At 43.0% G+C, this 27,129-nt stretch overlaps 1 protein-coding gene and 1 long non-coding RNA gene across 8 annotated transcripts in view; one reads left to right on the forward strand and one right to left on the reverse strand.

Annotated features, from left to right (window-relative positions):
- The window catches only part of Dhdds (dehydrodolichyl diphosphate synthase subunit), a 35,279-nt gene extending 9,644 nt beyond the window's left edge, over nt 1-25,635 (forward strand). Inside the window, exons 6-9 of one of the 5 annotated variants that reach the window (XM_021734518.3) lie at nt 867-968; nt 11,183-11,297; nt 13,575-13,682; nt 23,327-25,635. In XM_021734518.3, coding sequence (XP_021590193.1) covers nt 867-968; nt 11,183-11,297; nt 13,575-13,682; nt 23,327-23,566 — 565 coding nt within the window. In that variant the 3' untranslated portion in view covers nt 23,567-25,635. Of the gene's footprint in view, nt 1-866; nt 969-11,182; nt 11,298-13,574; nt 13,683-15,092; nt 15,509-23,326 lie in introns of those variants that run through there. The other 4 variants (XM_013364866.4, XM_078025679.1, XM_078025678.1 and 1 more) reach the window with 4 other exon arrangements.
- On the reverse strand, nt 685-26,305 carry LOC144367959 (uncharacterized). 3 transcript variants are annotated; one of them, XR_013427621.1, is made up of 3 exons: nt 26,190-26,305; nt 16,102-17,442; nt 685-1,342 (listed from the first exon to the last, which is right to left on the reverse strand). It is a non-coding gene; the product is annotated as an uncharacterized LOC144367959 (long non-coding RNA). The 3 variants fall into 3 exon arrangements; XR_013427620.1 differs by lacking the exon at nt 685-1,342 and adding an exon at nt 6,873-7,983; XR_013427622.1 differs by lacking the exon at nt 685-1,342 and adding an exon at nt 8,252-13,705.
- Nucleotides 26,306-27,129: the final 824 nt, after the last annotated feature.

Below are 27,129 nucleotides of genomic sequence, written 5' to 3' on the forward strand. Positions count from 1 at the left end.
GGATCACAAGTACAAGGCCAGCCTTGGCCACTTTAGCAGGACCCTGACTCAAAACAACAAAGGCTGGGAACATAGCTCAATGGTAAAGTGCCTCTGGGTTAAATCCCCAGTAATACATACACAAAAGTAAGAAAATATTTTTTAGAAGTGCTTTTTCTTGCCAGGCATGGTCGTACATGCCTGTAAATCCCAGCAACTCAGGAGGCTGAGGCAAGATGATCACAAATTCAAGAAGGCCTGCCATAGCAATTTAGCAAAGCCCTAAGCAACTTAGACCCTATCTCAAATAACAAAGACTGGGGATGCAGCTCAGTGGTTAAGCACCCCTGGGTTCAATCCCTAGTACCAAAAAAAAAAAGAAGGTTGTTTGCTAGGGACTGAATTGAGGATTCTGCATACACTAGATAAATGCTCTGCCAGCAACTTATGTCTCCAGCCTAATTTTCTACCCACTTCTTTAACCCATGGACATAATGATCTTGGCAGGTCATACAATTAGAAGGTGAATAGAGTAATAAGTAAACTTCATTATGTGTGGCTTTGGAATATAATGTGTGCTTGGCAGTGCATTTGTTTTTCATCAGATCTCTTTTGCTGTGCTAATGTCACAGTGGTTCACATCCTCTGCAAGCTGGTTGGCAATAGAAGAGGAGAGGTTAAGAGGGAAATAGAGACCATTTCAAATTTTTCATCTTATAAAACTAATAAGTTTATTCCAAGAAATCTTGGAAATCACAATCCCACCTTTCAGAAGTATGCACAGTTAACATTTCATATTCTATGTCCTTTCAAGATAGGGCCACTCTAATCAGGGACTCCATCCAAGTCATCTGTCTCTGTAAATTGTCCTGTTCTTCCCTCCTCAGGTGTTTCCTGAATGTCTGCTTTGCATACACATCCCGTCATGAGATCACCAATGCTGTGAGAGAGATGGCCTGGGGAGTAGAGCAAGGCCTATTAGATCCCAGGTACCTTAAGTTCTTTCTCCTGGTGACTGATAAGAAGAACAGATCTTCCTGCACCATGTATTTGGCCATGGAAAGATTTAAAGGAATCTCCCAAATGTAGAGGTTAGAATTATTATGGCTTACTTCAGAATTTGTCTGAGTTTACCACACATCAAGAAGCTCCAGAGAAACAGCAAAACAGGTGATGAGGCCATGCCATTCAATGAAAAATGACACCTACCTGGCCTTTTGGCAGTATTTTTCCAAGACTGATTGTTGTATTCCACCACTAACCACTCAAGGTCACTCCAGGTGAACTGGGCTGCACAAAATAACCACACAGAGAAATACCTTTTTCTTTGAGTCCTGTGTCAGCTCCTCCACCCTTAGGGGGTCTGTGGAAAGAGAGAAAACACATGCTGAACCCCCTTTTTTTTTTCTTTTTTGGAGAAGCCATTCAAATGAGGCAAGGGATAGGATTACAAAAGAACAGGTGAGTGTAGCTCAACCCCTCTGCATGTGGCCTACTCCTAGGACCACTCCCAGGGCCACACCTTATTAGGCCAAGTCACAGTTATGGCACTACCATGCCAGATCCCCATGGTGTATCAGGACTTAAAGGGGCATGCATTTGAAGTGGCTCCCCACAAATGATTTTTCAGGAATGTACTGTATTGGGGGGAGACTCTTAGTTCTCTCACATTACAGTTTCACACAACATTAAGGTTTTTTTCAGAAAAAGAAAGTTGTTGCTAGGCATGGTGTTGCCTATAATCCCAGCTACTTGGGAGTCTGAGGCAAGATGATCACAAGTTCGAAGCCAGCCTGAACAACTTACCAAGACCCTGGCTCAAAAAAAGGCAGGGCGGGGCTGGGGATATAGCTAAGTGGTAGAACACTTGTCTGGGTGCTAGGTTCAATACCCAATACTGGGAAAAAAAAAAAAAGTTGCTGGGGGGGCGGGAGAAAGAAAGTTCTTAATCATTAGCGACAGAGTGGGATTTTAATCATTTGAGCTGGGAAGGACTTTCAAAGCCATCTGTCTGATGTTAGTATTAAGTAACCTTTAGTAATAGATTAGTAAACAGGGCTGGGATTATGGCTCAGAGGTTCATCGATTGCCTAGCATGCGTGAGGCACTGGGTTCGATCCTCAGTACCACATAAATATAAAATAAAGACATTGTGTCCACCTATAACTAAAAAAAAAGTAAATAATAAAAAAAATAGATTAGTAAACAAATAATAGCATTAGTAAGTATTAGTAACAGTATAACCCAGACAACATGTTATAGATTTAGTCATTAACTTCATGTGTGAGAAATTCAAGTCTTTATTTATTTTTTGAAATTATTGGGGATTGTATCCAAGGTTTTGTGTAGCTAGGCAAACAGTCTACCACTGAACTATAACCCCAACCCCTTTTGTCCATTTTTTAGATGAGAAAACTGACAGCATTGAAGTAACTGACCCAGGGTAATTATGCTAATAAGTGCCAGAACTGGGACCCATATCTAAAGCTGTCTGATTCTAGAATGCTTCTCTTTTATCTCTCTTGTATGAAATCTTGGGACCTAGGAATTTTTCTGATTCCCTTCTCAAGTATAATTTGATTGACTGGAAACTAGATTAAAAGTCAAGAAGTTAGGCTGAGAATATGGCTCAAGCAGTAGTGCGCTCGCCTGGCATGCGTGCGGCCCTGGTTCGATCCTCAGTACCACATACAAACAAAGATTTTGTGTCTGCCGAAAACTAAAAAAAAAAAAAAAAATATTAAACATTCTTTCTCTCTCTCTCCCTCTCTCTTAAAAAAAAAAAAAAAGTCAAGAAGTTAGATCTGGGGATGTAGCTCAATAGTAAAGTACTTGGCTAGCATGCGCAAAGGCTCTGGGTTCCAATCCCAGCTCTGCAAAATGAAGGATGGAAGGAAGGAAAGAATGAAAGGGAGGGAGGGAAGGGAGGAAGGAAGCTTGGTGAGAATAGAAAAAAGAAGAGGAGAGTTTTCTTGTTTTGTTTTTGTGGTGCTGGGAATGGAACCCTGGGTTTCACACGTGCTAAGCAAGTATCCTACTACATAGCTACAGCCCCAGCCCTACAAAGATAGCTGTTTATTTTTTATGTATTTATTTGTTTGCTTTGTTTTATTTTGAGAAGACAGTTACAGTACTGGGAAGTGAACCTGGGACATTCTACCTAAATATTTATTTATTTTGCTGTTAACAGCTTTCATTTATTTTTTCATTTACTAAATATTTATTTTTGAGAAAGGATCTTGCTAAGTTGCAGTTCTGCCTCAGCCTCTAAAGTTGCTGGAATTGCAGGTGTTTACCACCACACCCAGTAAGAGAATGGTTTTTAAAACTATTTTATGAAGCTAGATATAGTGGTGCATGCCTGTAATCCCATGGCTTGGGAGGCTAAGACAGGATGATCTTGGGTTCAAAGCCAGCCTCAGCAAACAGCAAGGCACTAAGCAACTCAGTGAGACCCTGTGAAAAATAATGATATGTGAAAAATAATGATAAATGTTTATGTTAAAAGGAAACAAGCTTTTTAGCTCTTTGATAGGGAAGGCAAATGATAAGTGCCCTAGGAAGGAATAAGCAGTTACCAGAGAATGAGGCAAGAGAATGAGGAGCTCCATTGGTTTCCAGACTACTGATAGAAAGTGACTGGATTGTGGTGGTGCTGCTGGAATGGATAGAGCAGGCTTGTCCAGAGCTACGAAGCAGGTAAAATCAAGAGGACTAGCTGGAGGTGCAGCTCTGTGGTGGAACACTTGCTTGGCATACATGGGGCCCTGGTTTTGATCCTTAGCATCACAAAAAGACCAGGAAAAGCAATCATTTTGGCCTGGGATCACAGCTCAATAGTTGAGTGTTTACTTAACATATGTTTGGCATATACAGAGAATTCAGTGGACTGACTGGGGAAGGATGTGTGAAGGGTATATTCAGTGTTGTTTTTTTTTTTAATATTTATTTTTTTAGTTGTAGTTGGAAACAATATATTTATTTCACTTATTTATTCTTATGTGGTGTTGAGGATCGAACCCAGGGTCTCACACATGCGAGGTGAGCGCCCTAGCACTGAGCCACAACCCCAGCCCCATGTATTCAGTGTTTTTAACAGCGAAGAGAGGAGCCCTTCACTGTGCTATACATCCCTGGAGATAATCCAGTTTAAGGATCAGGCTAGAACTTTGGTTTGGAATCTGCTATAGATGTTGAACAGAGATATCAGATCAATAATTGAAAGGTTGGGCCTGGAGATACCAGCATGAAGGTCATCTGTGTGTAGGGTAAGAAGGGCATTTGGTTGAGTACCCTTGAGTTTAATCCCTAGTACCAAAAACAAAATTTTTTTATATGATCTGGGCACAGTGGCATACACTTATATGTAATCCCAGTGAGGGAGACCAAGGCAGGAGAGTTTCTTGCTTTCTTAGCTTCTTCTAAGGAAGCTAAGGACAGTCTCCAGTGAGAAGAGAAACTCTAGGATGGAGTTTTAAGAAACTGCCTTTACTGACTGGGTAGAGTACAATGAGCCTTAAAGGGAAAAAGAGGGCTGGGGTTGTGGTGCTTGCCTAGTATGTGTGAGGCCCTAGGTTCAATCCTCAGCATCACACTGGGGGAAAAATTTTTTTAAAAAAAAGATAAATAAGTAAAAATAAAGTGTCTCCATCCATAACTAAAAAACAACAACAACAACAAAAACTGGGCATGATGGCGCACACCTCTAATCCCAGAAGGAGGATTATGAGTTCAAAGCAAACTTCAGCAACTTTGTGAGGCCCTAAGCAACTCAGAGAAACACTGTTTGAAAAAATAAATAGGACGGGAGGGATGTTGCTCAGTTGTAAACTCCTGTGGGGTTCAAAACCTGGTACCAAAAAAAAAAAAATGCTGAGGCAGGAAAACCAAAAGTTCAGGGCCAGCCCAGCCTCAGCAATTTAGCTGGGCTTTAAATAACTTAGTGATTCAATTCCCTATCTCAAAATAAAAAGAAAGGCTGGAGATACAACTCAGAGATAAAGCACTCCTGGCTTCACTCTCCCCAAAAAAAAGAGAGAGAAAAGAAAATGAGAAAAAAAAGATACTAACTGAATGGGGATGAGGGGGTCATTTGGGAGGATTAGGTAGGAGAGGGATGTATGAGTGGATGTAAGTCTTTGATAATTTTTTTTAGCTTGGAGTGATTTCATACTTGGTCATTATATTGTGGGGCTTTTTAAAATTCTTTTAGTTGTAGTTGGAAACAATATCTTTATTTTATTTATTTTTATGAGGTACCGAGGTTTGAACCCAGAACCTTGTACGTCCTAGGCGAGTACTCTACTGCTGAGCCACCAGCCCCAGCCCCATATATTGTGTTTTATAATTAATGTGTTTCAAATCCTTTGCATGTATGAAATAATATATTAAAAATAACAACAGAAAGCTTTTTAGCAAATAGATTTACTATTCATTCATGTACAGACCTAGAACTCTGATCTCATCTCTTGTTCAGTATACTTTACCCTCACACCACACTGCAGTATCCAGTGACCTTACCTCCTGCTTATTGTCCAGCAAATTTCCCCCAATCCATCTTCTCTGCCCTAGTTTGTTAAATAATTTGCCTCTGTAGGGTTCTCATGCAGACAGAGTATGTGGGCTGGGCAGTATCACCAGGGTCAGGAGGGTGATGTCTCAACCCATTAGCTCCTGCAGCTTGATATGCAGTTCAATCAGAGCAAGAGGCAGTTCTTTTTACATTATTCAAATTTAGACAAACCTGCATTTATATCAGAAAATCAGAGAATTTATTATAATTAGGCTATCCCTAATAGCTTCATTTTCCTTTTCTCTCATCACCATTCAGCTCTTTCTTTTCTTTTCTTCTAGGTATATATTTTTTCTCTGGCAATCAAATTAATAGATTGTTTTGTGACTCTGGAATTATAGAAGGAATAAGATTGAGTCTGAAGGATACTTCTCTTCCACTGAGTTACTTTGAACAGATGACTTGACTTTGTATAGGCCTCCATATTCCTTTTAAATAATAATAATAAGCCAGGCATGGTGATGCACACCTGTAATCCCAGCAGCTTGGGAGGCTGAGGCAGGAGGATCACAAGTTCAAAGCCAGCCTCAGCAAAAAGCGAGACACTAAGCAACTCAGTAAGAACCTTTCTTTAAATAAAATACAAAATAGGTTTGGGGATGTAACTCAGAGGTTAAGTGTCCCTGAGTTCAATCCCTGGTACAAAAAAAAAAAAAAAAATGCAAGCCAGGTCAGGTGGCAGACACTTCTAGGCTCAGCCTCTTGGGAGGCTAAGGCAGGAGAATCACAAATTCAAGGCTAGCTTGGGCAAATTAGTGAGACTTTGTCTCAAAATAAAATGAAAAGTGTTGTGTATGTAGCTCAGTGGTAGAGAGCTTGTCTCACATGTATTAAGCCCTTGCCTTAACATTATTTTTACCAGTTACAAAGTATCGTACTGTACTTTAGCCATTCCTGTATTTGTTTTTTCTATTTGTTGTCTTGTTGTCAATGTATTCAATTTTCCAATTTCTCATTATTACAAATAATGCCACAATGAATTTTTTTTTTTGGGGGGTGCACTATTGAGAATTGAACCCATAGCCTCATACATGCTTGGCAAGCACTCGACCACTGAGCTACATCCCCAACCTGAAATTCTTTTTTATTTTTATTATTTCAAGACACTTTATTTTCAAAACAGGTCACAACATTAAGCTTTTGGCCCAATCTGCCATTGTATAAGCTACACATGCTTGCTGGGCAGCTGATGGGGCACTCTTCAGTAGTTTTGTTTGAAAAGTGAATAAAAATCCACATAAAACAAATATTCAAATAGTTTCCATAGGAACACAGATAAGTGTGATCCTGTTGTGGGAAAAGACAGGCAAGACACTGAAGACAGCAGGAAACAGATTTATTTGGCTGTAGCCAGGTTCAGAGGGCAAAGCTTTCGCTGTAATCAATCAATACCCCTGAACCCCAAGTTCAGGTAGTTTCAGAACTTTATACCTAGTATGTATTTGGAATGGCTCAGAAGTTCACAATCTGCAGAAGTTCACACAAAAGCAGCCGCTTCTTTCACTCTTCTGGGCAATTTAACCCTTCAAGGACAGTGCCTAAAAAGGAGAGAGCTGCTTCTCCCCTTTCTCCCCCCACCCCAGCTGTTACCATAGAGCACAATTAGTAGCATCTTATCTTTGAAATGTAAACATCTCTGTGAAGCTGCAGCCCAAGGCCAGAGGCCTTATTAAAGGATCTTTCTTATTACACTTTGCATTTGCAAACACACTTCCACAAGGTATTTTTTTTTTTTAATATTTATTTATTTTTTAGTTCTCGGCGGACACAACATCTTTGTTGGTATGTGGTGCTGAGGATCGAACCCAGCACCTTGCGCATGCCAGGCGAGCACGCTACCGCTTGAGCCACATCCCCAGCCCTTCCACAAGCTGTTATATATATTGTTACTATACTAGATAGTCCATAAATGTTTGTGAAAAAAACTAGTGAAGGGGTATTCACAGCCTGGAGTGCTGATCTCTTTCAGGCCTGTGGCCAAATAAGATAGAGCAACAGGCAATAGAAAGCTTAACTACATTGAACTCTTTTATAGAGATTATTGTGCTGATAGTCCTAAGATCAATTATGGTGAAGATTTCTGGAAAAGCTTAATTAAGATTTTCTGTGGAGGAAGGAAGTGCCATTATAATCCCATCTTCTAGTCTTCCATATTGCTGCATCTGTGTCAACCCTATTCTTCAAAGACATTTCAAATCTAACAGTAATTAAGGTAAATGGTCGCCCAAATCCCTTTATTCAAGCTAAACTTGAAGTTAACACCCACAAGTCTACACACTGATACTAGTGGAAGCATGTGTTGCTGAGAGACATTTCATTCTGCTTTCTCAAGCAGAAGACACAGGTTGAGTTCAAGGTCCTGCTCCTCCACTTCAGGTACGAAACCGTGGTTCTGGATTTGCTGCTTGAGTTGCCATACCCAACCTGAAATTCTTTTTTTTTTAAAAGAGAGAGTGAGAGACAGAGGGGGACAGAGAGAGAGAGAGAATTTTAACATTTATTTATTTTTTCTTAGTTCTTGGCGGACACAACATCTTTGTTGGTATGTGGTGCTGCTGAGGATCGAACCCGGGCCGCACGCATGCTAGGCAAGCGCGCTACCGCTTGAGCCACATCCCCAGCCCCAACCTGAAATTCTTGAGTTTAATTCTTGTCTGCATTTTGGATTGCTTCCTCAGGATCTGGGTCTGGAGATCCCCATTTCATTTCATTCTTGCCAAGATTGCACTTTTGGTTGGGGGAATAGCTTTGGTACTGGGGATTAAATGCAGGAATGCTTTAACCACTGAGATACCCACCCCCAGCCCTTTTTATTTTGAGACAGGGTGTGTAAATTTTCTAGGCTGGCCTTGAACTTGTGATCTTCCTGCCTCATCCTCTGAAGTTGTTAGGATTAGAGGTACCACCAGCATACCCACTGCAGAGATTTTTAAATGTCAACTATTCTAATTTGTTCAAAGCCGGTATTTTACTGTTATTTAATATATAGTATTTCTGAGAAGTCTTCATGTAGTCAGCAAGTGCCATTCATTGGTAGATTTTTGTTGCCCAAAATCTACAGATGTTTCATTTTGATTTTGTCCATTTTATCTTTCCCCTTTTAGAGTTATTTCTTTTCTAAGAGCATTTTGCCCACTGCCTGAATTTTTTAAAATGCTCTTTTTGTTTTGTTTATGTGGTACTAAGGATTGAACAAGAAAACTGATCATTTTGTTTGTTTAGAATCCTGAGGACTAATGCCATCCATGGTTGCAATCCTAGAGATTTGGGAAACTGAGGCAGGAGGATTGCAAATTTCGAGGCCAACCTCAGCAATTCAGTGAGACATTGTCTCAATAAAAAATAAGTGAAGGGGCTGGGGATGTGGCTCAAGTGGTAGCGCGCTCACCTGGCGTGCGTGCGGCCCGGGTTCGATCCTCAGCACCACATACCAACAAAGATGTTGTGTCCACCAAGAACTAAAAAAAAATAAATATTAAAAAAATTCTCTCTCTCTCTCTCTCTCTCTCTCTCTCTCTCTCTTCCTCTCTCACTCTCTCTTTAAAAAAAAAAAAAAATAAGTGAAGGGAAGTGAAGAGGTCCTGAGAGTTTAGCTCAGTGGTAAGAGTATATACTTAGCATATACAAGGCCAAGTTCAATCCCTAGCACACATACACACAAAATCCCAAATAATATGGATGTTTTTACAATGTTTTAGAATCCATATGACTTTAAATAAGGTTTTAAAAATTCTCTTTTTGTTTTGATTATATGGTACTGAGGATTAAACCCTGGGTGTCTACCACTGAGCTACATCCCAGACCCTTTTTAATTTTTTAAAAAATATTTTATTCCCTAGTTTTAGGTGGACACAATATCTTTATGTATTTTTTAATGTGCCTCATGCATGCTAGGCAAGGATTCTACCACTGAGTCACAAACCCAGTCCCCCTTTTTAATTTTTGAGACAGGGTCTTGATAATTGTTAAGGGAGGTTTTAAATTTGAGATCTTCCTGCCTCTGTCTTCCAAGTCACTGGAATTACAGGTGTGCACCAATATATCTAACTGAAAATGCTCCTGATACTGAATCCAAATAATAACAGAAGTATATAAAGAGAGATGGTGTTTCCATTCCTTATTTCTTGTACAACCCAGTGTTAATAGTATACATGTGGCTTTTTAGACTTTCTTTTTCACATAAATGTTCATGCATGCGAGTATTTTGAGTATAGCGATATGTGTTTGTTTTTCACGTCGTATGCCTTTTTTTTTTTTAAGAGAGATTTTTTTTTTTTAATATTTATTTTTTAGTTTTTTGGCAGACACAACATCTTTTGTTTGTATGTGGTACTGAGGACCGAACCTGGGCCGGACGCTTGCCAGGCAAGCGCACTACCGCTTGAGCCACATCCTCGGCCCACATTGTATATCTTCTAAAACTTGCTTTTTCCAGGTAACATTAGACTTAGGGCATCTTTCCAAATTGGTATATTTAGATTTATCTTTATTAAAAAAATTAAATAGTTGTGTAGTATTTTATCAAATTGCTGGATCATAGTGTATATAGTGTATATGTTTTGTTGTTGTTGTTTTTTTTGAGAGAGAGAATTTTTTTAATGTTTATTTTTTAGTTTTCGGTAGACGCAACATCTTGATTTTATTTTTAAGTGGTGCTGAGGATCAAACCCAGCACCTTGCGCATGCCAGGCGAGTGCGCTACTACTTGAGCCACATCCCCAGCCCTTGTATATGCTTTTTAGAAACAAATTTTAATTGAGGGGAAATACATATTGTAGAGGGTACATCTTGTGTTCGTGTTGCAGCTAAGTGACTTTGGGCAAATTATTCATCTTCTCTGAGACTCAGTTTCCTTATCTATAAAATGAGGATGGAAATATTGAATATACCAGGCATGGTGATGCACACTTATAATCCTAGATACCTGGGAAGCTGAAGCAGGAGGATTGCAAATTTAAGGACAGCTTGGGCAACTTAGTGAGACGCTGTCACAAAATAAAACATAAAATGGCCTGGAGGTGTAGTTTAATGATAGACCCACCCCTAGGTTCAGTCCCTAGTACACAAAAACAAAAACAATAAAATAAATACCTTATTAATTTTTTTTTTTAGTTGTAGGTGGACACAATACCTTCATTTTATTTTTATGTGGTGTTGAGGATCAAACACAGTGCCTCACGCATGATAGACAAGAGTTCTACCACTGAGCCACAACTCCAGCCCCTACCTTATGTAGTTGTGAGGATTTAAAATTATTCATGGAGTTGGGCATGTACCTCAATGGTAGAGCACTTGCCTAGCATGTGTGAGGCCCTGGGTTTGATCCCCAGCACCAATAAAATAAATAATTTGTGAATTTAGCAAACATTTGTTGAGGTCCTTCTCTGTAACAGGTAATATTTGCAAGGGTTTTGTTTTTGTTTTTGTTTTTATTTTGCAGTGCTGGGTATTAAACTTGCAAGCTCACACTTGAGACCTCACGTTTGATAGGCAAACTCTACCACTGAGCTACATCCCTAGCTCTAGAGTGTATATTTGATAGTGGTCTGTAAACCGGAACTTTATGCATGAAAATTCACCAGAAGAGTACTACAAAAAGGAATGTGTACTTTTGTCTCCTGTTTACCCTAGTGATATCTCTGAGTCTCTGCTCGATAAGTGCCTCTATACCAACCACTCTCCTCACCCGGACATCTTGATACGGACTTCTGGAGAAGTGCGGCTGAGTGACTTCTTGTTGTGGCAGGTACGTGGTTTCCAAGCACCACTATGTTTGTGTCAGGCTAAGAATTACAACTGTACCCAGACTGAATGAAACTGGTTTGTCCCCACTCTCAGCCATGCTGGGACCAGGGAACTTGGGGCAGGGGGCTAAAATCTGGAGAAGTATCTGTAGGCTATGCCTGGCAACATTTGCTTTCCCTTCCTCATCTGACCCTGGCTTTGCAAACCTGTATGCTTCTTGATTTCCAAAGTGTATGGTATCCAGTCTAGAGGGAAACTCAAGGCCACCCAACCTTAGTGAATATTTCACTTGTGTCCCTATTCAGCCAATGGGGCCTTGAAACACTGGTGACCTGCTATTTATCCTAGCACCTTTGGGCTAGATCTTATCTTGCAGTTACCAGCCTCTCCTTTTCAGAATAAAGGTCCTTATGTATGCAAGCTTGGCCCATGCAGGATTTAAACTACATCCACATCCTGAGGGTTTTGCTGTTTCCTCTTGGCTCATAATTGGACCCCATATCCAGTTAAGTTTGGTTTTGCTTAAAAATAAGATTGTTTTTGCTGTTACTTGATCCTTGGGTAGCACATGACTAGGGAAAATCCTTTTTCAAGGAGAGGTTGGAGGAAGACTCAACTTGGAAGCAGTTCACAAGGTTAAAGTCCAGAAATTTCAATGAACCATAGTCTACATGAACTAATAATTAGCTGCTGAAGATGCTTTCAGGTATTGGCTGCATTGAAGGAATTCTAATGTACACCTAATGGTTCTGTGGCCCACTCCGCTCTTCAGATCACATTTAGAATTTATGGGCACTGAACTTTAAGAGACCACATTGGTAAAGTAGAGGATTTAACAGAAGAGGCCGATCTAGAGAATAAAGAGTCTCGTGTCTTAGAAGAAATGAGAGGAAGATAGTGGTCTGGAAAAGGTTACAGTTTATTCCCTAAAAAAAACACTAAGTTGAGTTTTTCTTCCTTTGTGCTGGAAAGATAGCAGTGACCAAGTTAGAAATGATCCCTGCTGTTTTGAAACTTAAAATTTATTGGCAAAGTCAAAATTCTGCACAAGTCATTAAAACCTGTGGAATGACAGGTCTAATCTAGCCTTCAAATATTTGGAAGAATATTACTTTGAAGAAATATACTTATCCCAGAGAAAACACTTGGGGCCATGGTATAAGTTGTGGGGAAACAAACACTATTTTAGGACAGCAGGCTAACAACTAATGTTATCTGCCATGAGGCACTGAACTCCTTACCATTAAAAGTAGCAAGTGGTAGCCATCAGAAGTTCCAGAGGCTCATGCCTGTAATCCCAGCAACTTTGTTCAAATCTAGCCTCAGCAACTAAGATCTTGTCTCAAAAAAAATATAAGGGTCTGGAGTTGTAGCTCAGTGGCCGAGTGTTTGCCTAGCATGTGTGAGGCCCTGGGTTTCATCCCCAGCACTCTGGGGAAAAAAAAAAAAGTTTCCAAAAAAGTTCAGTGATTATTATTTAAGTTTGTCCTATTCTGTGCTCTACTTTATGTACATTTAATTTATATAGTACCCTAAATAATACTCTTATTATCCAACTTCATACTTGAGGAAACTGAGGCCCAAAGAGGTTAAATAGCTCACCCCAGTTCAAATAGATGGTAAATGATGGAGCCAGAATTCAGATCCAGGAAGTCAGAATGCAGAACCCATATTTTTAAGTAGCAGCAGCATGGCACCATGGTTAATTTTAAAATAACAATGTTATTTATTCATTGCTGACTTTTATCAGACAGTGTCTCTTAGATGACCTCTAAGAGCCAAGAGCCAATAACATAATCCAGATGTTATTTCATATTCCTAAAATTGGCTCTTAGAAAAATCTTGGTGGAGATGTTGATTGAGACTTGTTTTAGTTCTGCTTGTCACAGGCTGGTGATCTCACTGCCTCAGATTACCCCTCCCCCATCCATGAGGGAATCAGGGCTGGTCAGGGAAGCCACTGCAGCTCAGGATGCCTATGCTATCTCATTTCTGGGCTTCCTGCTCAGCCTGTTCTTCCATTGGGAGAATCACCAACATTGTAGCCCAGCAGCACATTACTAAACCATACCCTTGGCTGGGGATGTGGCTCAAGCGGTAGCGCACTCGCCTGGCATGTGTGCGGCCTGGGTTCGATCCTCAACACCACATACAAACAAAGATGTTGTGTCTGCTGAACACTAAAAAATAAATATTAAAAAATTCTCTCTCTCTTAAAAAATAAATAAATAAATAAATAAATAAATAAACCATACTCTTCCTTCCCTGTCTTTCCCAGACTTCCCACTCCTGCCTAGTGTTCCAACCTGTTCTATGGCCAGAATATACATTTTGGAACCTCTGTGAGGCTATCCTGCAGTTCCAGATGAACCATAGCATGCTTCAGGTAAGAGTTTGAGGCCGGCCTGTCTGGAAGGGATTGAAGAAAAGGTTAGCACTGATGGACCACCGTGCTGTATACCAACATCTTCTGATAAGCATGTTGATATATCTCATTTAATGCTCCCAAGAACCCATTGAGATAGGTCTTATTAGCCTCCCGTATACAAATGAGTAAATAGACGGGAAATAGTTTAGTCAAGGACATAAATGCAATAAGAGATAGGAGTTAGGTTCTGGGTACAAGTCTAACCTCTTAAAAACCCAAGAAAATGTTTCTTAGAGAGATTGATTATAATAAGCCTTTGAAAAGAGTAGCTAGGTGCAGTGATACATGCCTGTGGTCCTAAGAGGGAGAAGCAGGAAGAATGTGAGTTTGAGGTCAGCTGGGACAACACAGCAAGACCTCTGTCTTCACTACCACCACCACCAACACACATACACACACACACACACACCAAACAAAAAAAACAGAAAAATTGTTTAACATTGGTATACAAAATCTAGGCATTTTCCAGAAAGGGTTAAGAAGAAAATAGAATTGTTTTTCTATTGCATGGAACTGTATTGTGCCAAGACTTGTAGTTCTACTTCAATTTTGATCAGCAGATCTTGAAAGGGTTTTCCTTAGGAGGTAGTCACCTGCATCTGATTAGCACTTAATAATAATGGATGTGGGTGATGGTGGCTCACATAATGGGGATTTACTATGGTGATTTCATATACATTTTCTTATTTAACTCTTCCAAACAATTCAACAGGTTTGGTGACTTTTTTTTTTTTTTTTTTTTGGTGCTGGGGATTGAACCCAGGACCTTGTGCACTGATCTTTCAAATATGAAAACAGATGGGTAAAGAGACTATAACTGTCCCATACTAAGTAATTGCTACAGAACTAGGAACCTGAACTTTAAAATCAAAGCAGATGCTACTTCTTAAGTCTTTAGAGATAATGGACTGGAAAAAAAAAAAATGTTAAGTCAGGGCTTCTCAACCTCCTTGGTCTTAGGGCCCTTTGGGGAATCTAATGAAAGCTGTAGGCCATCTTCCTTAAAAAACAATTGCAGACTAGTTTTCCATGAAATTTCATTTATCGATCGAATACATAGAATACTTTCAAGGGATTTATATAATGAATCCCAAGTTCAGAACTCCTGGTATAAGTCAATAAATCACAAAAATTTGATCATCAGTTTGATCACTGAAACTCAAAATATGAGGAAAGAAGTTTAGAACAAGTGAAAACAGGAAAGTTCAATTATTCAGTGCTGAGGAATGAATATCAGATTTTTTCACAAGACCAAAGCTCCCTCAAAGAACTTTTTTTTTTTAATGAGGTAACTTTTTTTTTTCATAGCTTTATCTTTTTTTTTTTTTTAAGAGAGAGAGAATTTTTTAATATCTATTTCTTTTTTAGTTCTCGGCAGACACCCAGGCCGCACGCATGCCAGGCGAGCGCACTACCACTTGAGCCACATCCCCAGCCTCTCATAGCTTTATCTTATTCATTTATTTTTTATGTGATGCTGACAGTTGAACCCAGGACCTCACATGTGCTAGGCAAGCACTCTACCACTGAGTCACAACCCCAGCCCTCAAAGAACTTTTAAAACCCTTTTGTTGGAAAACTTTCTGAAATGTGTCTCGCATATAATTCATCAACACCTCCTATAGACCAGGCATTCGCTTATGATGTTGATGATTAGAACAGTCACTTCTAATGATGATGATGATGATGATGATAATGGTAACTGCCACCTTTAAACAATTCACTGTACAGTGATACCCTTGTAAAGTGGAACTGTGTTCTCTAAATTAGATGGTCCCAAAATATCTGGCTTCAGTATTTTTTGTGTATTCTGTGTCTTCCTTCTTTCATTTCCTACTGCTGTCAATGGCTAATTTTGACAGCATCTCTCCTCTCTTGCCTTCCTCTTTACTGTTTTAGATCAGCAAAGAAATCACTTAACCAAGCATGTTAGAATTGTGTGTATAAAGTAAGAGCAGATTGGCCTTGCATGCAACCTTGAGAAGCTTGGTGCATGAGCTTTTATGTATGGATACTCTTGTGGATGAACCTCCAATTTGGCTGCCCAGGAGTCTTTTTTAGTAATTTCAGGTTTCACCGATACTTTTCACAGGGTTGTCAGAGTAGTTACCCCAGGTTTCATCTATTCTGTAAATTTTTGTTGAATCCCTAGAATGAGTCAGGCACAAAGACAGAGGAGAGTCACCAATTAGCTGGCCAGACAAGGTCTCTGCCTTTGTGGAGCTTATATTCATAGTTGTGGAGACACAACTAGGAATTTATTTATTTATTGTTTACAATAAACAAGTAAACAAATAGAAAATTCCTGATTGTAATAAGCCAATGAAGAATACACAGAGTGATGTACTAAGGAAATAGTTGAGTGCAAGGTACTTACTGAAGTTGTGATGTTGGGGTCTTAGCAGAACAGTCTTAAAAAGCCAGTGTGCCTAAGTGGAAGGCGTGAGATGAGACTGGAGGGAGTCAGACTTCTGATGGTGCAGAACTTGGTAAGCCATGGGAACAAAACCGATGGTCTTAATCATGGGCATGAGGGCTGGGGATGTGGCTCAAGCGGTAGCGCACTCGCCTGGCGTGTGTGCGGCCCGGGTTTGATCCTCAGCACCACATACAAAGATGTTGTGTCCCCTGAAAACTTAAAAATAAATAAATAAAATTAAAAAAAAATCATGGGCATGATAGGATCCGATTGGTATTTGGTAAAAATCACTTAGGAGTTTCAGGGGCAGGACTCAGAGGCAAGAGACCAAATTTCTGCTATCACCAGAGTTGAGAGAGATGTGCCTCTAGGTAGGGTAGTGGCAGTTGAGTAGGGGAGGACTGAAGGTTAGGGATAAAAATGAACATTAAATCAAAAACAGCTCTGGATGTGGTTATACGTACCTGAAATCAGGAGAGGCTGAGGTAACTGACCTTAATTTTGAGGCCAGCCTGAGGGTCTTATTTAAGGACTGAAGGTTTCAGAGGTCTTAATCCATAGACAGCAGACTCTATTCCTTGGGGCAGGACATCATGGTGGAAGAGTGGGGCAGAGGGAAGCAGCTCACGTGGTGATCAGGAAGCAGAGAGAGAGAGAGAGGACTCCACTTGGCAGATACGAATGTATATCCCAAAGCCATACCTCCATTTCCTACCTCCAGCCACACCCTACCACTACCAGTTACTACTCAGTTAATCCCTGTCAGGGGATTAATTCACTGATTGGGTTAAGACTCTCACAACCCAATCATTTCTCCTCTGAACATCTTGCATGGCCTCACACATGAGCTTTTGGGGGCACATCTCGCATCTAAACCATAACATAAAGTGAAGGGTAGGGGTTTGGGGGTAGGGATGATAGTAGAATCAGACAGATGATAGAATGAATCAGACATCACTCTATGTGCATATATGATTACACAACCTGTGTAACTCCATATCATATACAATCAGAAGATGAGAAGTTATACTCCATTTATGTATGTTGTGTCAAAATGAATTCTTCTGTCAATTAGAACAAATAAAAAATTTAAAGGCTGAGGATGTAGTTTAGTGGTTAAATGCCCCTGGGTTCAATCCTTGTACTGCCCCCCAACCAAAAGAAAAAAGAGCAGAAACAAATGAAACTAAGTATATCAAGGTGACAATACCCCTGTACCAAAAGAAAGAAGTTCATTCAAGTTACCTGCATACAGTTCTCTGATGATATATCTTCAGTGAAATCTACTTGGGATTTAAACTGGAAAACAGATTTAAACATTACTTAAGAGGTCTGTTGTTAGTGCTAATGTTGATGATATAATTCTGAAACTCTTAGTTTCTTGTAAGATAAAGCAATTCAGTACAAACACTAATATTTTTAGAAACCAGGATATATAGGTTGTGATCTATGCAGTTGAATGGATAGCTCTACCATTTCCTTGGATGGGGTAGAGTCAGGAATTCCGTTTTGTACCTGTGAATCATAAGTGTAGACCTTCATTGAGCTCCTACTCTTACAGACATCCTTTACCTAGATTCTGTAAGGTGCTATAAAGTACATACTATCATTGCCCCCAATTTTGGAGTAAGGAAACTGAAGTTATAACAGAGACACTGACTTAAGCCTTTCTAGCAGGGTCAGGGGCTGGCCTGGCTTTCTCTATTCAGCAACCCTCAAAGCTCTTTTCTAGAAACATTTGCACATTAGCAGAAGTGCTAAGGGGTGAATCCAGACTGGATAACATCCTTCTCACAAGTCTGGCCTCAGGCCTGAAAGACCTTTCCAACCTTTTCTCTTAACTCCTTGTTACATACCCTGTTTTGTGGCCCAACTGAATTCTATTGTCAAAATTTGAGCTTAAAATTGATCAAATTATACTGTTGTGTGCAAGTATGAATATATTATAACAAATCCCACTGTTATGTATAATTGTAATGCACCAATAAAAAGGGGTGTAGAAATCCGAGCTGCTCTGTCTCTAGACCCAACCAGTGTATCCCTGTTCTCTGCAGGAGCAGAGGGCAGGGGTAGGTTCTGGACGTAGAGCAGTTTACGGGATGAAGGGCACAGCTACAAGTTGTTGGGAGCTAGACCTAGGTATCTGAAGGACCATGACAGTCACCAGTGGTCACCTACCTGGGGTTGGGAGGCTGGCAAAGGGAGAAAATCTTGGCTATGACATAGTAGGTATTGTCAAAAGGGAGATAGGAAATCAGGCCAGGGAAGATGAGGGGCAGTTCAGAGCATCTGGTCCTCAATTTGCATGAATGTGGGTCCATGAGAGCTCAAGATGGGTAAACAGAGGTAAGTAAAAGATGTCTGTCCACCTAACTGTAAGCCTGATAGAATAGATGAAGAAGACATGTAGTCCCACAAAATTTCCTTCAGTGCACTGGTCAAAGTTTAAACCAGGCTGATGGACTATTATGTTCACAGTGCTCTTCATACAGTCACTGTATTCTCAGGAGAAGTTAAGAGCTCCAGCTATTATCTTTGGCATTTTGAATCACAGCACTGCCTACTTAGCCATCTGCCTAACTAGAGTACCATTTTCCTCATCTATAAAATGAGAGGATTATGACAATTATAATATCTACCTCAGATATGTGATAAGGATTCAGTAAGCTAATACATGAAAAGTGGCTAATATGATCTACTGCAAGTGTTTCTGGGCCCCTAATCAGACTTTTCCTGTCTCTAGAGAAGCTATATACACATAGCCCCTGCTCATCCCATCCTCAGTACAATTTCCAGGTAGACTCTGGGGGCACTTGAGATCATCATGCTTCCTGTAGGAGGTGCTCTCTGCTCTCTTTATTCAAGGGCAGCCCTCACAGGTGTGGTCCCCAGGTTGCTGGCCTGAGCATGCTGGTTGTAGCTTTAAAGAGGACTTTTCATTGGTTTATTTTTGGCAGTTCTGGGGCCTGAACCTGGGCCCTTGTGTGTGCTAGGCAAACACCCTCACCACAGCCCTTAAATGTTTTGAAGCCCAGGAACTACAGCCTCTCTCCAGGCACCAGCAAGGAGGTGGAGAACTTGAGGATTTACGTCCTAGAGGGTCTATTACATCTTGTTCCTTGATTTTTCCAAAAAGAAAAGCAAAAAGGCCTAGTGTCTAAGGGGAAATTGATGTTAGGCCACATTTCTCAAAGTGAGTTTCTTGGAGCCTTGTGCCAAGATTGTATAAGGTCTAAACAAAAGGTCTCTGAAGGATTTAATATACTCACCCAGGTGTGGTGGTGCACACCTGTAAGCTACTCAGGAGGCTGAGCAATAGGACAGCAAGTTTAAGGTCAGCTTCAGCAACTTAGCAAGACCCTGTCTCAAAATAAAAAGAGCTGGGGATGTTAGCTCAGTGGTCAAGTGCCTCTGGGCTCAATTAGTGCTTAGTCCCCCCCAAAAAAGAATTAAAACTTATTTCCCTTCTGACATATTGTCAGGAAGAGAAACATTGACCTTCAGGACATGTTAGCTTGGATTTTCTGGAGGGTGAGTACCTGAGAAGAACCTCAGGTACCTCTGAGTTTAGGAGAGTAGACCCAGACCACATGGGGATAGACAGGTATCTAGAAGCAGATCATGAGCTTCCCCACTTCACCCTAGAAATTACAGGTTAACCATAGAAGCAGGACACATTTCCATCATCTTCCCCAAATGCCACCTTGGAGAAGCAAAGGAACTGTGTGGCCTAGGCCAAATCCCTTCCCATCTCAGCCTTAGTGTCCTTGTCTGTGAAATGAGGCTGTAACAGATGGTGTTAGCAGTGGTCTCAACTGTCATCCTCACAGTGAGGATGTGATTCCTGGCAAATAGGGGTCAGGCTTTACCTTGGCTACAGCCTCCATGTCCAACATCCCATCAGAAGCCATTGTTGGGAGGAATCCTGAGCCTCACTAAGTGCCTTTAACCAACCCTGCATTTCTTCCCTCTGGGGCTGGGTCCCCCTTTCCTTTCTGTCCTGTCAGAACTTGGCCTGGGTAGACCTGGCCACCAGCATGGTGGTAAAATTGCTGATAGTTAATATAGGCGCTAGGCTGGCCATTCTTTATCTCATTGCTTCTCAAACAGTGCAGTAGGGTGGATACCATTATCCCATTTTGCAGATAAAGAAATAGCTTTTAGAAGCACTAGCCTGGCATATGCAAGGTGCTGGGTTCGATCCTCAGCACGTTTAAAAAATGAATAAATAAAGTAATGGTATTGTGTCCAACTCAACTAAAAAATAAAAATTTAAAAAAAAATAGCTTTAGAGAGGTAAGTGAATCCTTTGGACAGGAACTTCTCAAATATCCATGTTCTAGGCTGACTAACTCTACCCTGAGCAAGCTCTTCCATTTCACGGCACTTTACCTCTTATTCCCACTGAGAAGTCTCCTCCTTGCATATACCCTACTTCTGTCCAAATATCCTCTCCATTGGTTGAATATCAGCTCAGATTCTGCCTGTTACTGGGTGCAGTGGCACATGTCTATAAGTTCAATTACTCAGCAGTTTGAGGCAGGAGAATCACAAGTTTGAGGCCATGGACAAATTAGCAAGAAGATCCAGTCTCAAAATTAAAAATTAGAAAGTGCTGACGATGTAGCTCAGTGGTAGGGTACTCCTAGGTTTAATCCCTAGAACTAGGGGAGAAAATATAAAATTCTGCCTGTCCATGATGTTTCACTGCTCCTTGACCTTCATCAACCCTAATTGCTTTCTCTGAGCTTGTTTGACCCCATCTCTTGCCTCCCTGAGGACCTCTTCCACATTCTGCCTTGTGTTATGGTACTTTGTATTCATGGTTTTGTCCTGTGCACCTTCATACTCACAACAAAGTTTTATAGGTAGAGCCCAAAGTTCCTCCTTACTAAGGTCAGAAAAAAGCCCTTTAGACAAGATGGAGAACTTCTCAAAACTATAGTCTTTAAAGTTCTAGTACCCTTCAATGCCTTGAGACAACCCAGAGCCTATGGAAAGGAGATTCCTTTGTCTATTTTTTTTTCTTTTTTTTTTTAAGCTACATCCCCAGTCCTGCCTGTCATAGTGTCGTGTGACTGGGATTACAGGGAGGCTGAGGCAGGAGAATTGAGAGTTCAAGGTCCGCCTTAGCAATTTAGTGAGGCCTTAAGCAAGATCCTAACAAAGACCTCTTAGAAAATAAACACACACACACACACACACACACACACACACAAATAAAAAAAAAATAAAAACAGTTGGGGATGTGGCTCAATTTTTTAAAAAATATTTTTTAGTTGTCAATGGACCTTTATTTTATTTATTTATATGCGGTGCTGAGAATTGAACCCAGTGCCTTACTCATGCTAGGCAAGCACTGTACCACTGAGTTACCACCTCAGCCTGAAGTGGCTCAATTTTAAGCCTTGGTTCAATCTCCAATGCCCCAAAGTAAAATTATATTTAAAAAACAATCCCTAGTCCTTCTCTTGTTTTGAGACAGTGTCCCACTAATTTTCCCAGGTTGACCTTGAATTTTCGATTCCTTCTGCTTCTGGAATCGCTGGGATTGTAGGCCTGGGCCACTGTGCCCTGCCTCTTTTGTCATCTTTGTTCATACAGTAGATCTTTATTGCTAAAAGATCTTAGCAAACCTCCAACAGACAGACAACACCTCCTTCACAGCTCCATTGTAAGGGTCAAGTGAGAAAACAGATAAAGTGCTGTGTACATGTAAGACATTCTTTAAAGGATGAAGACAGGAGCCTGATGCAGTGGCTCATGCCTGCAATCTCAGCTACTCAGACTGAGGCAGGAGGATCACAGGTCTGAGGCCAGCTTAGTAACTTAGCAAGACCCTGTCTCAAAAAAAAAAAAAAAAAAAAAAAGACTGGGATGTAGCTCAGTGGTAAAGCCCTCCTGGGTTTAATCATTTAAAAAAAAAAAAAAGGCAGTCAAAGTGCTTATAGTGCCTTTAATTAAATTAAAGACATGACCACAGGGTAGAACATGGTAAGGGTCATCAGTGTTTGGGATACCTAGAGGTATCCTGTAGGAACACCTAGTTGCCCACTCATGAAAAAGGCTTGGCAGAAGACGCTCTGGTGCAAAGGCTCCATAGGCCAGACAGACTGGCAGTAACAGAGAGCATCAGTGTGGCACAGCTAGGCCCTGGTTCTGCTCCAAAAGGATATTCCCCTACTGTGCCAGGAGCATCCTCACTGCTCTCCTAGGATCATGTGGTCAGCTGATTGTTTCACATGTAAAAGGCACCCCAAGTGCCAGAGGAAAAAGCACAGTCCCTGACCTCTAGGAGTTTGTGGTTTGCCTGAAGGCATACACTCAAGGTCTGAGAAGTGCTGCCAGAGACTATAATTGCCACCTGGTGTTAGAACTGGTTCCAGGAGACCTAAGGGCTCTGTGGAATCTTCAAGGGCTTATTTTCTAACAGTAAAAGTGGACTCCGGACACTAACACCTGTTCTAGGAAGATGCAATAAGTGACTGGAGAGAGTTGAACTTGCTTCTCAGTGTTCACAGAAAGGCCATTTGCTGGAAGAGGCAGGCCTGACTTTACACAGGAGAAGAGTCTGGAGCTGAAAACTCATTCAGGGAATTGGAAGGATGGCACTCCCAGAGTAATTGGGAGACCACAGGAAGTGACACAATGAACAGTGCCCCAGACGGGAATAGAACCCTTCCTTGCAGCAAACAATAGACAATAACAACATGTAAAATTGCTGTTTCTGTCTGAGAGCCTGCTAATATGCTAAAGAGGATTTTGCATATATTATCTCTAATCCTTAAAACCACTCTTCAAGGTACGCACAACCCCCACTTTACAGATGAAGAAATGAGGTTAGGAAAGGATTTGCCCAAAGCCACGAGGCTAGTTGGTGGGGAAATCAGAAGTCAGATCCACATTTTTCAGGTTCCCTTTCAAGTGCAAGCCTGAGAAGAATTGAGAAATACAGATGCTGCTACACAAAACAAACCAAGATGGATCCCTAACTGCCATTGCCCTGCCTGCACAATGTGGGCACCACCTACTGCACACCTATTCCCAAAACTTTCCAAAGCTGGTCCAAATTCCACAGTTCCACTTCACTTGGCCTACCCTGTGCCCTACTCTACTTCCTCCATCCCAGTTCTGCCCATACCTAAACATGATCTCCCCACCCCAAACCCTACTTTTCTCCTAGCAGAAGGCCCGAGACACGTATGCAGAGGAACTGAAGAGGCACCAGCTGGAGAGGGACCAGGCTGCAGTGACAGAGCAGCTGCTGCGAGAGGGGCTCCAGGCCAGTGGGGACGCCCAGCTCCGACGGACACGCTTGCACAAACTCTCAGCCAGACGAGAAGAGCGAGTCCAAGGCTTCCTGCAGGCCTTGAAACTCAAGCGAGCTAACTGGCTGGCACGTCTGGGCACTGCATCAGCCTGAATGAGGCTGGCCACCTGCCACTTTGCCCTGCCCTCCAGCCCCCAGGGCCCCACTCCCCTTCCTTTCCCCACCCGCCCCCCTTTTTTTTTTTTTTTAGAAAGGCCCCTCCCTCCAAGTGATGAATTTCACTCCTCTTGGCTTGTTAGGGGAGCCCCCAATGCCAATTCTGCTGGCTATACATACCTTTGGACTGGGATAATGGCCCCTGAAGGTGAGAGTCTCATACAAGTACACTAAACCCAGTACACCAGTAGGTTTGGAGAGCAAGGAACCCCAATTCATTGGCTATTTGCTCCATTCACCTTTGCCACCACCACCTATATTCTGGATGCAGTTTTTCTACCAGCACATCCTTCAGCACACAGAATGGCAGCAAAGAGGTCTCTCCACTGCTGAGCCCTTTACCCATCCATCTTAGCCCTCCCCTGACTTTCACAAAAGATTTGGCTCTACCTTGTTTCTGCTGGTAAACAGCTAATAGGCAGCCAGTGTTATTTGGGCAAGGAAGAAAGGGGCGGGAGAGACAGAGAAAATTTGCCCATCTGCTGCTCCTCCCCTTGGCTCTCCACCTGAGATTTGCTATTGAATCTCTACCCCCTCCCACCACGCAATACTGATTGCTCACTGAAAGGCTCAGCGCCCCCAATGGCGCTAGGAAGCCAGGCGGGTGATTACAATCCAATTACCTATTGTCGACTCAGCCCACACAAGCTTTTCCCCTCCCCTTGCAGGGCATGGGGCCAGGCTGCACTCCCCAGTGAGACTGGCCCCCTCCATGGCTCCAGGGTAACAAGGGCCTCTAGGCCCTGGTGAGTCTAATCCAACACTGGCTTCCTTCCTTGTGACACATCAGCGTAGAACATACATATCTTCCCACCTGACTGCCTCTGGCCCTCACCATCTCAAACTCTTGATTCCTACTTCCAATATTTGAGGCTTCCCATAGCTCTTTGACCTGGCTCCCTATGTCGGCCCCAAGACGATTTATTCTCAGCATGGCAAAACTTGTTCCAGATCCTCTCTGCCCATGAGGGCCAAGGTTGCCCAGCAGGAAGATGAGTACAGATTCAAGGCTATGTCCTTTTCTTTACCTCCCCTTGCCAGGCAGCTCTGCAGAGCTGGCGAGAGGATTACTGCCTTTGAAGAGCTGTCTGCCTGAGCAACTCCGTGCTTTAGGTGCCCCAGAGCAGCAAGGACCAACCAGTAATGCCGGCCAAATGCTACTCTAGTCTTATCGTTTTATATTCTGCAAGCTGTTTCCCAGCACTTCCTTCCAGGAGAGAGGTGGGATCTTGCAAGCTGTGTTGAGTGTACTCTTTAGACCCCTAAATTTTCTATATTCTAGTTTCTTCCTCCTTTTCTATGCCTACATACCTGGCAGTGGAGACCCCTTGGCCATCATTCCTACTCCCAGAATCGAGCATAAATGCCAGACAGTGCGGTTGAGAAGCCAATCAACATACTTTGGCAAGGCCCCCTACACACCTGGCACTCCCCACTACCAATCCCTGGCACGGGGTTCCCAGAGAGCAGGTGCTGTACATTTTCCAGCTTTACAATGGGGCTGTTGACAGCCTTAATTAGGGAGGCATGAATTATGCGACCATAATGCAGAGCCCTACAATTAAGGCGGGAATGAGGGACTGGAGGCAGCAAACGGAATCTGCCCTGTGAGCATGATTGTTGGGTCCGTCTCCCTTCTTTGACTCCTTCCAAGATTCAGGTAGAGATGATTAATGGGACTGGTATCTCTCCTTGGCCTGAGGACCTATATTCTGGGAAAGGTACACGGGTGGAGTTGGGAGGAGCTGCCCCAAGAGGCGCTGTGGGGGTGGTAAAGAAAGAAGCAGAAGGCTCATGACTGCCCAGGAACAAGGGCTGCAAGATACTTCAACTCGTGGTTGTTTCCTTTTCTCCTGGTATGATTTGTACAAACCAACCCTTGCCTCACAAAATCAGGTGGGTCCTATTTATGTGTCCTCCCGCCTGTGAGCCAGATCCCTTTTTTGAGGATATCTATCCTGTTCTTGTGTTCTCCTGGGTCTCAAATAGAATTTTTAAAATTCTTAGATGTTAAGATGTGTTTTAAGTGCAACAGAAGAACACCCTGTTTTGCTGCTGCTATTGCCTACCCATCCTCTGGTGCATTTGGCTAGCTCCAGGACCCCTGGCTTTGAGTTTAGGGACACTGGAAGAGTTCTTTTGCCATCACAGCACCTGTTCCTCTACTTGTTTCCTAATCCCCAGACGCTTTCTGCCACCCCCTTCCTCTCTCGCAAGTGAAAGGAAACCAGCTTGACAGTGTGGAAGGAGGGATTTCGCCAGCTGCAGTGTCTGCAGCGCCCAGACTTGGTGGCCGCGTCGGGTGGGGGCAGCTGGGCTAGATGTATCTGAAACGGGCAGTGCTTAGGGGGAGGGGAGTGCTTTCAGGCCTTTTGGTGGCCATTCGTCGTCACTCAGTGCCAGGGTTCTGAGGTCTGTTCCTGCAGGGACCTAAGGGAGTCAACCGACAGGCTTGGGGGGCGGCAGAGCAACGGGTGCTGAAAGGACAGCTCCTACCTGCCCCGCAGCACCCGAAAGGCATCTCTACGTGAGAAGTCTCCCCCTCGAACCCTTACCCCACCTCGAGTGGACCGCCTTTCAGGTGAGGCGTTCGAAGGGCTTCCCCGAAGTGGCAGTTCGGAAGGATGCACGTCCGGCTGCGCCAAGCTGGCCTCCTCTCTTCCCACTTTAGCGTCAGCCTTGGCCCCTAGAGCAGCAGCCTGTGCCTCAAGCGGCGCGCCTCCTCCCGCCTCCAGTGGAGCAAGGCAGCGCGGCCAGGCCTAGCAAACCCCTCTTCTGGGGCCCCCAGAGGGAGCAGGAAGGAAAGCGGCTGAGATGCGCCCTGAATGTCGCACGGCTTAAGAGAAGTGGGTAGCTCGGTTGCATAAGGTGGAAGGAACTTGATAGTTTGCAAAAGCCTGCTCTCGGCGGGAGCAAACATAGCCCGCCGCCTTGCGGGCCCCTCCTCATTTATTGCCTTAGACGCGCGCCTCCCCCACTGCGCCCCCACCCCCTCGGCGCGCCGCCGTCCCGCGCGCCCCCCCCCCGTACCCCCCTCCTCACTCCCTCCAGAGGAGGTGAGTTTAAACCCCGCCCACGTGACCCCAGCTGGGCCAATGAGCGGCGGCGGGAGGTGAAATCCGGTTCTAACCGGTCCGGGGCTCCCAGCGCTATAAAAACTTTATAAACCCCCCGGAGCCTGAGCAGTGTGAAGAAGAGGAGGCGAGAACGACCCCCGGACCGACCAAAGCCGCGCGCCGCTGCATCCCCGCGTCCAGCGCCTGCGTCCCGCCGCCGTCGCCACCATGCCCAAGAGAAAGGTACGTGGCGCGAGGGCCGCAGGCGCCAAGCCGCCACTGCCACCGCCGCCGCCTCGACTCGGGGCGCGGGAATTGGCTCTGGCCAGAACGGCTCAGCCGGCGAGCGCGGAGCTCGAGGCGGGGTGGGCGGCCTCGGGCTAACCCTGCGCGGTGCCGCTGCCCGCAGGCGCCAGAGGCCATATTGGAGGAGCGGCGTCCACG

This window comes from Ictidomys tridecemlineatus, chromosome 11 (genome assembly GCF_052094955.1).
Source record: "Ictidomys tridecemlineatus isolate mIctTri1 chromosome 11, mIctTri1.hap1, whole genome shotgun sequence".
Lineage (NCBI taxonomy): Eukaryota > Metazoa > Chordata > Mammalia > Rodentia > Sciuridae > Ictidomys > Ictidomys tridecemlineatus.